Source organism: Cinclus cinclus, chromosome 7, assembly GCF_963662255.1.
Source record: "Cinclus cinclus chromosome 7, bCinCin1.1, whole genome shotgun sequence".
Lineage (NCBI taxonomy): Eukaryota > Metazoa > Chordata > Aves > Passeriformes > Cinclidae > Cinclus > Cinclus cinclus.
This window is the reverse complement of record NC_085052.1, coordinates 32,445,362-32,460,791: the sequence shown is the minus strand read 5'-3', so window position 1 is coordinate 32,460,791 and position 15,430 is coordinate 32,445,362. Positions and strand designations below refer to the sequence as shown.

The following is a 15,430-nucleotide window of genomic DNA, read 5'->3' as shown; positions in this document are numbered from 1 at the left end:
TTAGAGCAACTTCTGTTGTTCACTGCAGCTGTGTGAACATTTCATTTGTCATGGGTACACACATAATCTTGCAAGGCTCTGCCAAAATTACAGAGTTTAGATTACTCTTATCAAGGCCAGGAAGCATACAAAACTGGAACAAGCCAGATATTGCCCCCAAAAAGCTTTAAAACCAGGCAAGCCAGAGCTTCACAAGAAGTTTTCTCTGAAAAAGTCTCTACTTGTGCATATTATCTCTGAACTTGGATTTTATTGATAAAGTCATTTTAAAAGGAACATTTTATACTCTTATTTTCTTAAAACATCAACAGCCAGCTACTAACTTTCTTAACGCAATTTACATTCGCAAAAAAAAACTTGCAACCATAAGAACACATTCCAATAAAAGCAAACCTGAAATTCCTATTATAAAACACAGGAAAGAAAAGTCATTTTCTCTTTAAGAGAACTTTTTGCTTTGCTCTATTATTTGTACCAAAACCCAGTTTTGGACAGGAGGTGGTGCTATAGCCTGTGGAAATTTTGTTATTAGGCAACACCAACAACTAATACTTACTAAATGGAAAAGGTAAAAAAAGAGAAACATTCTGAATCCTGTAGAAGTGCTGGCATGCAGACTTTACCTACAGATGCTTTCATATCAGTACGTATTCTGTAACAGTGCTGAAAAGATTTGTAAGAAGGCATTAAAGTGTTTGTGTCTTGTCAGGGATTTTAAATACCTAGCAAAAGATGACTCAAAGGGCAGGAGAAAATCTGCCTTGCTCAGCTCTGTGCAAGCTGTAACAATTTGCATGTGGCCGAGGCTCTGCTGAGCAGTTCTGTGCCATGAGGAAACTGATGGAACAGTGGAAGATTTTTGCAGGTCCAGAGAGAGCATTGCCTCTCCCTGAAGAATGCCAAGGTTAGCTGCAGGGTCAGTTTTACTGGGCTAAGATGAAATGCCAAAGTAGGAATACAAACCCCATAGCTAGATTAATGCCATTTCCCCCCACCCCACTCCTTTCTTCTTTTGCTGTCTTTCTCCTCATGCCCATCTAGAACCACCAAACATGGCATCTTTTGAAGATTTTTCTTCTTGTTGTCCATGTTGTCCTGTCTTATCCCCATTTCACACCTGTAATTTTACTGGGAGAGCTATTCTGAATTGCAGTCTGCTTGATGGTGACCACCATCAACAGCCAAGCTGAGAGAAAACAATTGTGGAAGACTCTTCCTTTCTGGATGCACTTCCTCTCCCATTCTCATCTTTTCTTTGGAAAGGAAACTAACAAATGACTCCCAGAATGGACCCAAAATGTATTTTGTAGGAGACTAGATATTTTTTTCAAATATTCTTTTCTAAAACTGCCAATTATCCATAGCCTGCTAAGGCCAAGAGCTAGGTGTCAGACCAAGGCCAACAGCAGATTGTGGGAGAAACTCTTATCTGAGTTACACAAGTGTGGATCTGGAGGAACTCCAGTTACTAAACAATCTATAAAATAAGGATAACAATAAGTATTATTTCAAAAAGGTTTGTGATAGCTAACTACCAGTAATTAATGCTGGTATAGAAATAAGGAAACGATTGCCTGGAAATGAAAGGCACTATAGAAATTCTAAGTACTCATTATTTCTGCCATTTGCAATTATACTTTTCAATGTAATCTATTTGTTGTAGTCAGGGTGCCCATCAATGCTCCCTGCAGACCCTAATCTATTGTTCTTGAACAATTCACTGGTCTCAAGAACATTAGTTCACATTTAATTGGGAAAAAAAAGAGTTTACCTCTTTCTAGATGCCATTACAGATGAAGGTACCACCAGCATGAAAGTCAAAATTCACAAACATGAGGGAATGGTGTCAAGGCAGAATAACTTGAAGATATTTCACTTGAAATGGATGAACTTGAAGGTAATTCTACAGCTGCAAAATGGGTTTTTAAAAAAATGAAAACCCTTTTTATTGAACAGGATCTGTTGAAATTTTAAGATTATTAATAAATTACCATAGGAGTTGAACCTCAGTGTAAAATGATGCTACAATTATTTACCTTTCCAAAGACCTGCTGATGCTTGCAACCCTACAACTATATATTCTTTAAATACTTTTCTATCCTTTATCAAGGGATGTTCTATAAAGAGCTCTAAGTAATTAAATGCAATCAAATTAATTGTAGATCAGAACTGGATAAAAAGGGTTTATATGTCAAGCAAATATTCACAGGTTTTTTTAAAGATAGCCGATTTCATCCAATACACATGTTGAATTTTGCCCAGTCTAGTAGGAATTACATGAATATATGATAAATTATTTGCTGTTACTTAGAGAGGGGTCAAATGAGCAACATGACCCCTAGTTTTGACAATGTGAAAACCATTTTTAATGTAACACACTTTGGAAAATTGTTTTGTGACAGAATTTTTAAGTGCCCTTTTAAAGCTCAATGTTTGGCTGTAAGATGTCCCTGGATAGGGACACAAAAACATGTGAATGCTACAAAATATGCAACATACATAGAAACAGAGAATATTTACAGTACAATACCTCGGTCCACAAAACATTAAACTCTCAGCTGTTCCAGAGATTTAGTCTAGGAAGCAGGCAAGCAACCAGAGATAAAGGAGGGTATAGTTGTGCTTCGTGTTCTGTATTTATTCTGACTTCCAGCTGTTGCAAGAACTCAGCACAGAAAGATTGGAAACAGGAACTTCACAGTGGAGCAGAGAATCAAATTAAAGCTCCCTGCTCCCAGCTTTGCCATTAGCTCCTTCCACAGGACCTTGGGGAGGGCGAGATCTGTCCCTCCAGGTCACACTGTCCCAGCCATGGGCTCCCTGAAACAGGAGCTGAATCAGCAGATGGGTGTTATTGGATATTGCTTTCAGAAGTCCAACTTCCCACACCTCCACACAGGCACCACAGCTTTTATGGGAATCAGTGCATCTGGCACGGTCACTCTACCGTTCAACAGTGGTCTGGAAAGCAATCAGGTGTTTAAAGCAACTGCAGCACTCCTCATGCAGCCATAAAAGTGAGCTCAAGCAAGAACACTGCAAGAGAAAGCAGACACTTGCTGTCTTGCCACACAACGCAGAATGTTTGGTTGCCTCAGACATGCTTATAGACATAATCCTGACAAGTGCAAAACTGCTGAGCAAAAAGCCTCTACTTCAGTGTTTGCACTAATTCAATGGAGAAATAAGAGTAGCAAAAGCACTGACTGTGCAATATTTATTTCATAGTTAACTATCTTACAAGCATAAAACTAAAATACATGAAGCTTTTTCTTTTTAGAGTAAAAATTATCAAAACTCTTTCTTTCTTTCTTCCAGAGGACTCAAACATTAATAGAAAAAGCTTAACCATGCTACATTTACAGCGGAACATTTTAAATGCAACGAAAAGAATTCTAAGATTCCACAGAAACAGAGGATATTTCATTAGGATCCTGCTGGTTTTAATTCCTTTGCATTTCTTTGGCTTTTAGATTAAATAACACTATGCACTATACATGCAACAACTGTGAAGAAAACATGCAATACAAACAGCTGTTAAATTTAAGGTATAGGTTCTTGTCATGCTGGCTGTGAAAGCAGCATTAGCAGACAAGAAGTGATGGCAAATACTTTGTTTCTGAACTATGAATGAGCAATTCGGTTGGTTAAGATCTGGTTGGTTGCATTTATTACACACTCAAACATTGGAAGATCGTTATGTTAATAAATACAAATAGGAAAGGACGTAATTACAATCGACTAAGGAGATAAGTGTTCCTTTGTGCTTATATTTTGTTAAAGATATAAAAGAAATGCAGGCTACTTTCTTGCCCACACGAATATTCAGAATTAAGCTACTAATAAACAAAGAATTTTGCTGAGCTTAAGTGTAGTTTAAGGAGTTCTCTCACACAGTCAGTGTCGCGAAGGTGCCTTTTTAGGGCTGAAAGAACACTTCTGCAGCACAGTGGTCAGCATAATTCCTGCCCGATCCCAGCCCTCCCTCCCCAGAAGATCGACAATGCCTGTCCCTCGCTGGCCGGGCTCGGGGAGCCTGGCCCGGCGCGGAATCTTTCCCGAACGGGTCCCCCTCGCTTTGCTTCCGACAGGCGCCGGAGTTCTCTCGGAACTCCAGTTCGCAGCCCCAGCCGTGAGCGACCCGCGGGGCGGCGGGGGCGGGCCGGGCAGGGGAGGGGACGGAGGAGAGGGACAGCAGCGCTAGGACAGCGCACGGAGGGAGCGGGCCGGGCAGGGGAGGGCACGGAGGAGAGGGACAGCAGCGCTAGGACAGCGCACGGAGGGAGCGGGCAGGGGAGGGGAGGGGAGGGCACGGAGGAGAGGGACAGCCGCGCTAGGACAGCGCACGGAGGGAGCACTCGCCCCGGGCCAGCGCGAACGGCGGCTGCCATGCCCGGTGAGTGCCGGGGGCGCAGGGAGGGAGGGAGGGAGGCAGGGAAGGAGGGAGGGGGTGCCCGGGTTCTCCCGCAGCCCGGCCGGGCACCGGCCGCTGCCGCCCCGCTGGCGCTGGGGAAGACTCGCTCAAGCATCAGCTCAAACCCGTCCTGCGCACCTGCCCAGGGAAAAGGCAGCCTGGAGCTGCAGGTCTGGCAGGCACCGCCCGGAGAGCCTGACAGAGGAGAGCTCGGCTCTGGAGACACGCACAGCAAGTGCGGAGTCTTGCCTCCACTGCCCCTCGATTATTTAGTTTATACTGTACTTGTGCTTGGGGTGTGTCTTTACGTGGGGATTAAGGCTCTTGGTGGAGAATGGGCTGCTCGTAACTCCGAAAGTTACTTACTGCAAAGTTTAAGTAATGCTTATTAAAAGCATATAATCAAACAGTAAGCAAAAAGGGATGCAATCCCAGAGGAGACAGAGGATGCCTGTCAACACCTCCTCTATGCTACGATAAATGTGGTACCTGTTAGCAGGAGACAGTTCCCCGGCTCAGGTGGGGGGAGATGAAGTAAGTGATCCAACTGGTCTCTTCCATCTCCCGCTGCTGTAATCCTGTACCACAGCACAATACAATACATCAGTTTCTCATGATGGCAGGCAGTTATTTTTAAAGATGTATATTTTCTCCCTGCACACAATGGATGCAACTTATCTCAGTGGTCAGTTTTGTGACTAGTGCTACATTGTACCCTAAGGCACTGGTTCTGTTGCTGATCTTATCAGATAAGATGGTCTAAAAGTGAGACCAATTCTCCTTACTCATTAAATTAATAGTAACTACTGAAATAGTAACTACTAACTTTACCTTATATCTACAGCTGTGTAAAGTTTTAAAAAGTCCAGAATTTGAGTCAATGGCTATGGGTGTGCCATAAATACTTAACACCATTCTGTAGTGAACAAATTCAGTACATACAAATTCAATAACTAAGAGACTGGAAACTCATTCTCTTACTCCAAAATCAATGCACACCTCATCTTACTGTCTTTAATGGTAAATGCTGACAAACTGGATATAGGGGAACACAGGACTGCTGCTGAGAGCAGCAAAGACTTGTGAATGAAGAGGACAAATTAAACAAAGACCTGTACAGCTTGCTTGAAATGTTAACCTTTCAGATACTTATGTCAGACAGTAAAACTACCAGCCACATAGATATTTGTGTTGTTTATAGTGCACTGAAATGAAGGAAACCATTAATTTCTATTATGTTCATGGGCATTAAACTGAAGCATTTTTTCTGCATCTGGCATTTGGAGATGCAATAAAATGTGAGTCTGACTGAAGATATATTTGAGCATACCCTGCAAAATACAAAGGAACAAACACACAAAATTCCCATGCTCATATGCATTTCCTCATACTGTGCATTCTTATCAAGGAAAACCACTTTACCCACATGGCACAATCAGACCTGTCTCCGTATTAATATTAACCCACACCCAGTAGGTGCTTGTTTCCTGTTCCTCAGAATAAGGGCTGGAACTGAGTAGATCACCTGCCAGCTGCAAGGACAGCAAAGTGCTGTTGCTGTGGTATAGCTGTGAGCAGGGTGGCTGCTCCGTGGTGGTGCTGGGAGACAGGAGTGATTATGTGACTCAGGGAAGCAGACAGCCAATTCCTGCAGAGGGCTAAGGCAACACACCTGGAGGGGAGCTGCAAAACCAACTTGGCTCCAGTAAGTCTACCAAACAGAGGAAAATGAGTCAGGATCAGATTAAGGTCTTTGAGGCGCTATGGCCAGGTTAATTTTACAGCACAAGGTAATTACTTAAGTGTTCTGTAGCTGAAGGACATTTCATGTCACTTATTGCAACAGGGCAACACAGAAAAAGATCAGCAACATACGTATTTGCAACTCACCTCACATATTCTTTTTAGTTCTCAGGAATAAACTAAATTAAATGAAATTAGTTTTGAATTATTCAAAACAATCACTAGTATTAACTGATTATTTTGTGCTGTATTGTCTTTATTTTACTTGTACCATTGTATAGAGACAGCTAACTGCAAAGTAACCTGCAAAGAACGGACAGGTAAAAAAGAATAAAGCATAATCACAGTTATGTCTACCTAAAAGGAGAAGAGGAAAAAATTCAATACCAGTTGTGAGAAAATACCAGGTCACTCCACTACTTCAGTTTCAGGGGAGACCTGAGAACTGTCAGCACTCAGCTGCTCCTGAACTGCCTCCCATGGCTGCAGATTGGAAGATAATTCTGGAGTTTAGGTACAGAGCAAAATAATCTTTGCAGCCTGTCACTCCAGCACTCTCAGCAAACACGTAAAAGCAATGAACTGAGCCCATTATCAATTGTCTACCCTTGGTCTATTGGGAAATTCTCACAAAATAATTTCTCATATTAATATTGGATACATTTATTAAGTTTTATTTGGGTTTTGGTTTGTTCATAGTAATTATACAAGATTTTGTTGTAAGTCCTCATGATTCAGGAAATGGTGTTTAATGGATATTTACCTCTGACTTCACAGATCAGGAAACACATGCATCCTTAGAAAGAAAACAACCCATAGCTTTACTTTGCTCCTTGTGCCAGGGTCTAGATTCAATTCAATATAGATGAATAGTTGGAAGAACAAACCAAACCAAACCAAACTAATGGTACCTTTCATATTAGGTGCTTCTGGGTTCTCTTTTTCTTCCATTATGCAAACTCTAGCATTTCTGTCATGCTAAGGTAAATGCTAATGCAAAAAAGAGTCTGAACAATTCTTTTGTGTTTGGGGCTTTTTCATGTCTGTAGTCTCTTAACACTGCAGTAACTGCCCATGCTTCTGAACAATTGCTTCTGCAATCTGCCACTGGCATTGTCATGTCTTCAGGTCCTGCACCATGCTATAACCAAACAAAAATGTGCATGTGAGCTGAATGCTTCATTTAAAAATAATTTTGGAATGGTTTTTGTTAGCTTTAATATTTCTGTCTACACCCAAAATATACTTAACTTTGATCTTCCTATCATGCTTTATGTGCTTTTATGTTTGAGCAGAACAAGCAGTTGCTGTGGCTGGAGGTATAATAGGAGGGATCCTTTTATTTGTTCTCCTTGGGATAACTACATATCTCCTCTGGAAAAAAAATTGCTGCCTCTTTTCTTATGAAAAGCTCATCAATCCTGTCAAAACAACAAATGCAAGTGCCTTTTTTCAGGATCAGGCAAATTCTGAAGTTCAACTAAAAAGCACAAGGTACATATTTTCATCTCTGTTTTTAAAGCATACACTATGTAATTTATTTCAACTTCTCGAATCTCAAATGAGCAGGTGGTCCAAATATATGCATGTACTGAAATAAAGGAGAACCCTAAATTATATGAAAACATCAGTCATGTTCTGTTTTGTTTCTTTAGGAAAAGAATAATCTAACTATGAAAGTGATGATTATTTCTGATTTATCTAAAAGAGAGAATATATTCAAGTGTAATTGGTGCATGGATAGCTTTACCTGTTACTTAGACAAACCCAGTCTATGTTCCAGAGTAATTTCCAGTCTAATAACAAAAACAATAGTACTTCAGGAAGGAGACTCTCTTAGAGAATTAACCATTGCAGGGATTTTGGGCTCTAAAACAAGCAGCTCCAGTTAATTCTTCCTTTCCTTTGAAAGATAAATTCTAAAGGGAAGAAAAGGGGGAAAGAGAAGAATCTGTCTGAAGAATTAAGACCTAATGTGCTTCCCTGGATTTTTATGCATTAAGCAATTGATTTTATATGCTTTTATTTTACCTTTGCATGTCTGTAGAATTTTTACATTGTGACATAAGAACAGTAAACTTATTACTCTTACCAAGTTTGGTTTCCACATTTAAACCAGAAGAGTCAATAGGTGCTGTTGTCTTGAGCAGATCCAGAAGTATTCCATTTATCATTCCACCAACACTGCATGGGGGAGACTGGATTCACCTGACGAATGAAGAACAGGTTCAGGAAGACAGGGACCCCTACATGACCCCTCACTCTGGGCCACGGTCATCATTTCATTCTTTGGGTATGGAACTGCAAAAATGGGACTTTATTTAAGGGTAGGGTGACTTTATTATTATGAAGCATATATCTTGGGGGCACACCAGAAATAGCATTACACAGCACAAGCCCTAAACATTCTATGCATTTTTATATGTTATAAATAAGAAATGGACAGCATGTAGTCATTTTGATCCCGGTGCTGTGGTACCCTACATATTTGGCAGACAAAGCAATCTCTCCTCCTGTATTTTGTAAAGGCCATGAAGTGTCTGTTGTCCCCAGGAACAGCAGAGTCACCAGTTGTAGACTGCAACAACAAATAGCTAGAACTAACAAGGTGCAATCGCAGGAATAAGAGAAAGAAAAGTGGTGCAGCCTACAATTACTCCCCCAAATTTGAGGGAAAAGGAAATAAAATATAAAATTCTTACCAAAAATGGATTGTTAATAAAAAGGGTAATCCAATATACCCAAATAGAACAGTGGTTATAAAAATGCAATGGTTCTTGAGGCTAATCTGAGGGCGCTTGTTTTGTCTTTTCTTGAAGCTGGAGCTTATGTTGTAGGGACCATTAACCCAGATCTGTACAAGTTTCCTGAAGACAAAAGTGAAACGGATTTTCCTGATGGCAACATTGGCCGCCTCTGGTTCTCCATAGAATATGAGCAAGAGTCAGAAAGGCTCCTGGTCTCCTTGATCAAAGTCAGAAAGCTGCAGCCTCCTGCTGATTCCTGTAGTCCATTTGTGAAAATCTACCTGCTGCCTGATGAAAGAAGCTACCTGCAGTCCAAAACAAAACATAAAACTCTTAACCCCCAGTTCGATGAAAACTTTGTTTTTCAGGTACTTTTTCTTTTGATGAGGCAGATTTTTGTTTGAAAATATTAACCAAACTACAGTACATGTTTGTATGTTTGTAATGCTTCCACCAAGACAGTTGTTTCCACCAGAGACAGTTTTTTTTTTACTGGGGCTTCTGGAGATCCTGGGCTACAGAAGCATTTGGCTCCAGACAGATCTTACTTCTACTCTGTACCAAAGTTTAGGATTCCAGAACTTGCCCTGGGAATAACAAAAGCTCCAGTTTGAACTACAGCTGAACAGTTCAGCCCAGCAGTTGCAGAAGGCCAGAAGGAGCCAATACTGAGATAATGCTTTCACAGCTTTTAGTTTCTTTGCTGTGGAAGCAGAACCTGGGAGGTATGTCTGGGTTGCTGTTTGTACAGTACTGTACAGCTTAACTTCCCATGCTAAGAGATTTTCATCACACGCCACAAGACAAAAGCTTTAAAACCAAAAAGAGCTTGTGTTTCAGACAACTGAAAAGAATGTTTATAGAGTCTAAACATTTGTGTCTGAAAGTGAATGCATCACACAGCACTAGAACCATAGGACCTAAAAAAACCACTAACTTCATAGCTTTCAAATTAACTTGCATTTTAGCTTGGATCTTGACTTCTGCATAGCTAAAACTTTAGGCAACTTTTAAAAGCAGACTTCAAATAATTAAAGGAAACCACCACCTACACTTAACACATTTGGAAAAATATTTCTTCTGAAGTCATGCTAGAGTAGAAGAGTGTCAGATGTTTTATAATTATTAATATTCTTCCTCTTCCTGTACAGGTTTCCAGTAAAATCTTGCTACAAAGGACATTAAAGTTTTTGGTTTATCGTGTTGATAAACAGAAGAAGCATCATCTCCTAGGCCAAGTTATCTTCCCACTAAAAAATGCAGCATTAACTGAGGATAACAAACTAGTCATATGGAGAGATCTGGAGAAAGAAAACTTGGAGGTATGTGATACCAGGCTGTTTGGCACTGTGGAACTTCAGTTGTCTTACAAGTATTGGAAGGATATAGCTGAAGTAGAACTGTGTTTTACTAAGTACCTCAAGTGCAAAGTACTTCATAAACATTTGGAATCAAATTGCCATCTTACCAACCTGCAGATCCATAGCTGTTGTAAAGGGATTACCAAGATTCTTAGAAAAAATCACATGAATTAGAAGGTCATTACATAAGAACTTTTTTATTTGCTTTCAATTGGTAAGAGCAGAAAAGAGCGGAAGAGGCAAGGAAACAGAAATCCCCTGGAAAACAGTAATTTAAAGGGTTAGGAAGGCTGATTAATTGGTTCCATCAAATGCTACAACAGCATAAATAAAGCCATTCCAATTCACTCACACACCTCAGTGTGATAGGAACCATTACCCTGAGAAAGGATTTTGCTCCCCATTTAACTACACGATGAGAGTTTTTCAGACATATTTGACAGGTGGTGTTCTGCTTCCAAAGCCTCCTTCAGAGCATGGTGATATCCAGTTCTCCCTGAGCTACAATGACTACCTGGGGCGTCTCACTGTCGTGGTTCTGAGGGCAAGGGGATTAAAGCTCCACGAGGAGAGCCCTGCTGTTGGTAAGTGGGATTTCTTCCCTGCTATCAGCTCCACTATTCCTGTTTTAATTTGCTCCTTCCTCATCTGTCCACCCAGGCTTGTGCTGTGGGACTCTGAACAGGAACAAATAAACATCCTGGTGATTTGAGTGGAAACAAGCCATATTTTACCCTAAGGCAATTAGATTTTGATAGCTTGGTTTGCTATGTTTGGGGTTTGTTTCATAATAAATCATTTGAACTGTGGAAATTGGTGGTAACTTTTTTCTCCTGTTTTAGTACAGTGAGCAACATCCTTTTGCTGCTCTCCAGTCCAGAGAAGGCAGCATTTCAGCATTCAACCAATTGACATTAACAGCTGTCTCAAGTCAAATTCCCAGAGGTAACAGCTGCAGGACAACTGTTTCTGCTGAACAGCTGTCCTGGGAAGAACTGAGTTGGAGAAAAAAAATCCCAGTTTAGGACAGCCTGGCTATTGTTCAGAGGACCATGGCATGGAATCACAGTATTCTCCCTTAGTACAGAGGGCTTTTCCTGGTACATCATACTCATGTGTCCCTGGTCTCAGAACCTCAAAAGGCTGCTTAAAATCCAACACTCAAAGCAAAAACAGATGAAGAACCAAACATGTATTTCAGTCTGTAGTTATTTCTTCTTCAAGCTAAACAATATAAATGCAAAATGCACCTACCACTTAAAAAGAAAAGTGATTTAGTCCTCTATATACACACATCAACTATGAAGTTTGTTTTGACCGAACAAATTAAGCCTTCAAAAAAGTCTACATCAGATGAAGGGAAGACACAGAAACATAAGATCAAGGATGCAGGGTAAGAATATAGCTGCTTATTTTAACAGCACTTAAATTGGAAAGTGCACTGCAAAACTGCACCCTCAGTACATTGTGCACTCCCTTTATGTCATGCTGTCACGTGTGTTCCATGAATCTTTCACAATCTGATGTTATACTTGATATGGACTCCCCAAAGGAAGAAATTCCTTAAGCCATCTGCCAACTGCTTCTTGAAGATGTCTTTTAGTCTTGAATTTCTTTTTCTCCAAGGTGTGTATGTCAAAGTCTCACTAATGAACCATAATAAATTCATCAAAAGCAAAAAGACAGCAGCTCTTCTGGGAACTCCCAATCCTGTGTACAACGAAACCTTCAGTTTCAAGGCAGATCAGACAGAGCTGGATACAGCAAGCCTGAGTCTATCTGTGCTCCAGAGTAACAAAGGAGAAAGTAAGTTATATTAATTATTACAGTCATATAAATTATTATAGTCAAGGTATCAAATCTCTTACATAATTGAGACATGTTTAAACCTAAGAGGAAGTAATTCCTTTTCAGCAATAATCCTAAAACATGTAAGAGTTTTGGGGTATTTCAAAGGCTCTTTAAAAGCAGAACAATTTATTTGTAGTGAAGCATATGTCTCTCCTTCAGAGACTAAATTTCATGGAAGACACGAATAAAATCACTGTAGACTAGTCAATGCCAGCACCAGGTGCTGTGCCTTTGTTTCATTCCAGTATTCTGTTAAAACAAGCTTATGTGAACACTTGTGTGTATAACACACAACCTCCAAAATTTTGTGGCCATTCACTGTAAGACAATTTGAAAGAGGAATAGGAATTTTAATTCTCCCAGCAGTGAGAAAGAAGAAAGACAGATTAGCAAGCATCCCCATTCTGTGACAGAAAACCTGATGCTTGAGGCCACCTCTTGCTACTTGTTAGAGAATCTATTAAGGAATTCTGCATACAGAAGCAAATCAGAATTCAGTATTTCCACTGCTGACAAGAAAAGCAGATTCCCTGCAGTGTAAAAATGTTCTCAATAATTTTCCCCATTCATAGCTGAAAAGTCAGCTTGGCAGTGGCAACACACATATTACAGCTCCCAGCTGTCTCAGTAACTGCATTTATTTTTTGTGAAGCCAGAGCATTATAAAAATCCTGAGGCTGCTGATGCCCAAAATAAGGGCACACTTCCACAGTAAATCTGAGGTAAGGGGGCAGGGCAGATACAGATATTTGTGACTTGAAGATGTTTTAGTTTAACTGCAGGCAAAAGGACAGGCCTGCATTGACTAAACACCCACTTACTGCTGTACCCTTTAATGCTGAACCTCAGCAGGTAGAAGCTACAGAACCTGAAGTCCAGAGTTATTTCCTTGAGGAATATTTTGGTTTAAAAATACCTTTCAGAACAGGCATTACTTGGAGAAATACAGGTTCTAATTTAGGGAAGGATTTCAGAGAAGCATCACAGGTGTTCATCACTAACTGCCTTTTTTTTGTTTTTTTCTTCCCCAGAAACGCTTCTGCTGGGACGAGTGGTAATTGGGCCTTTCATGTACACACGTGGCAAAGAACTGGAGCACTGGAATGAGATGATCAGCAAGCCCAAGGAGCTGGTGAAACGATGGCATGCTCTCTGCCACAGCACCTGAGCAGCACTGAGAAAAAAACAACCTTAACCTTCTCATCTAAAGGGTACAAAAATCTTTGCTAAGATTTTGTATCCAAAACAGAAAATAATAAAATAAATTATTTCCTTGACCAAACACAGATAAAGACTTGGTCCCTGGTAGGCTGGGAATCTCTCTTTCCTCTCTTCAAAATAAAAGTTACATTTAATTAACATACAGCTGAGCAAACAAAACAGCCAAACATGACCTCTCAGTATTAATCATTTTGACTAGTAAGTTCCACTTCGGGGTCACGAGTTCTGGGCACAAATGATCACGCATCATGTAGATAGAGCTCAAAATGACCCAAGAATTGCAAGTGATGACACCAGGCCTATCTGCCCACTGCTCCACATCACCACAGTTGCTTCACCAAAGAGGAGAGAAGCCCAGTGAACATGCCAAAACAGACAAGCCCAAAAGATATTGACTAATACATGTACAACTTATTTAAAACAGCACCATTATATTTAAAACCTCTTTTGAACAAGAAAGGTGAAGGGGCTGCTTACTGGTCACACACCTAGAAGCAGCTGTTCACATCACTCAGCACAGTGCATTTCCTGCAGTTACTCAGTTCAATGTTTTCAGCTAACCCCAGGTATAGCACTTTGTGTTGACATGAAGGGACAAGCAGGGAAGTCAGAGAGTCACAAGTGACTGGAGGCTATTCCAGCAGTGGAGTACTGGAATACTCTGAGACACTAAGATGAGGACCTGTCTTGTCCTGTTATATTTCTTTCTAAACACATCTCTGTTGGAGACAGAGCACTGATTACAAGAGCCTTGGATTTGACCTAGTATGACCATTCTTACACTGAAAATCTAATTAGCTTAAGCCCCCTGGGCATGTGTCTGTTTTAGTAGTAGAGTCTTCTTCATTAAGTAAATTACTTCTCTGTAAAGTAATTCAGAGCAATTATTCCTAATCAAAATAAATAGGACATTTTTCTTTTCTTGATTGTTCAATGGGGACCTGAGCTCTGTACCCTTCTCGCTGTACAGTCATAAACCAGACACACAGACTACTGCAGCAAAACATTTTGCAAAACTGTGTTCCATAACCTCTACAGCTGCAATCAAACCAACTTCCTTCCAAACAGGATATGACATTAATTAATTCAAAATCTTCAAAAAATTATGCTTCTCTGGGGAGATGAAACCACTTTCCATTTTGATAATACTGTTATTACCTAAAGAAAATATTATGAATGAGAAGACACCACAAAGGAACTGTAAGATAACAGACATCCCTGATCCAACATCTGGTATGTTACATGGTACCCTCAATCTGTCTTGCTAATTACACCACTGGATACAAAATGAGCTCAATTCATTTTAAATACATTAAACTGAATTCCACAAAGTGCTCAACCCTCATTATATTTTTGCTCAAGGAGTAGTACCAGAAACTCAACCCCAAAGAGTTGCATTCAAATTTCAGCCCCACAAAACTACTGCAAACCAATCTGATAAGCAAAGTTATCATGTTTGTTCTGGGAAGAAAAACTACACAGTTTTAATACAGTTTACGTATTACTAGAATAAAAATATTTTACCAAATAAATTTTGTCTTTTATTATTTCAATCGTACCAATAAAGATCTTTAAAGTAAGCTGTTAGTAGTGTTCCACACAGCTGGTTTATGAGCTTGTGCAGAAGATGCATGCCATGTCCAGTGTCTGTTAACAAATACCTCTAAGGTAGGAAGTCACCTGTATGACTTGATGTACAGAATGGTACTCTTTTCTTCTTACACATTAAAGTAACAATACTTCCAGATTCTGTGTTCAGTAATTTCAGCTAAATTGTGAAGAAACACATTCTAATGCACTTACCAATGTACTTGTACTCATGGTCATCCAAGTGGAGTAAAGGAGAAAGGCCTTTTCTGACTCTTCCTAAATAAGAGCTATTTCAAAGTGAGAAACATAATCAAATAGAGCTCTAATACAGTGTCTTTAACTGTCACATAATGAGCATTTTTTTTTACCTACTGTCTTTTATATAACATCCATCTGATCTTGTGCTTGAGACTTACCTTGAGCTGAAGGAGGTGCAATAATTACAAAACAGCTCTGTTTGCAGCAGTAATTGCTGAAGGGAAATGGCAAAAATTCTGCTGGTA

General features: G+C 40.0%; 1 protein-coding gene across 2 annotated transcripts; it reads left to right on the top strand.

Annotated features, from left to right (window-relative positions):
* The first annotated feature begins 4,389 nt into the window (after positions 1-4,389).
* LOC134046211 (synaptotagmin-15-like) lies at positions 4,390-13,297 on the top strand. Of its 2 annotated transcripts, none has more exons than XM_062496530.1 (8): positions 4,390-4,396; positions 7,453-7,651; positions 8,308-8,450; positions 8,977-9,272; positions 10,056-10,226; positions 10,729-10,849; positions 11,892-12,071; positions 13,148-13,297. In XM_062496530.1, exons 1-8 carry the CDS (start codon positions 4,390-4,392, stop codon positions 13,282-13,284), a joined length of 1,254 nt encoding a protein of 417 aa, XP_062352514.1. In that variant the 3' UTR covers positions 13,285-13,297. The 2 variants fall into 2 exon arrangements, with proteins under 2 accessions (XP_062352514.1, XP_062352513.1); XM_062496529.1 differs by having other exon boundaries at positions 8,305-8,450.
* The last annotated feature ends 2,133 nt before the right edge of the window (positions 13,298-15,430 follow it).

Excerpts from the sequence above, each read along its gene's own strand:
- LOC134046211 (XM_062496529.1), top strand. Across the intron at positions 10,850-11,891 it reads CGAGGAGAGCCCTGCTGTTG|GTGTGTATGTCAAAGTCTCA; the intron begins GTAAGTGGGATT and ends TTTTTCTCCAAG. Across the intron at positions 12,072-13,147 it reads CCAGAGTAACAAAGGAGAAA|AAACGCTTCTGCTGGGACGA; the intron begins GTAAGTTATATT and ends TTTCTTCCCCAG.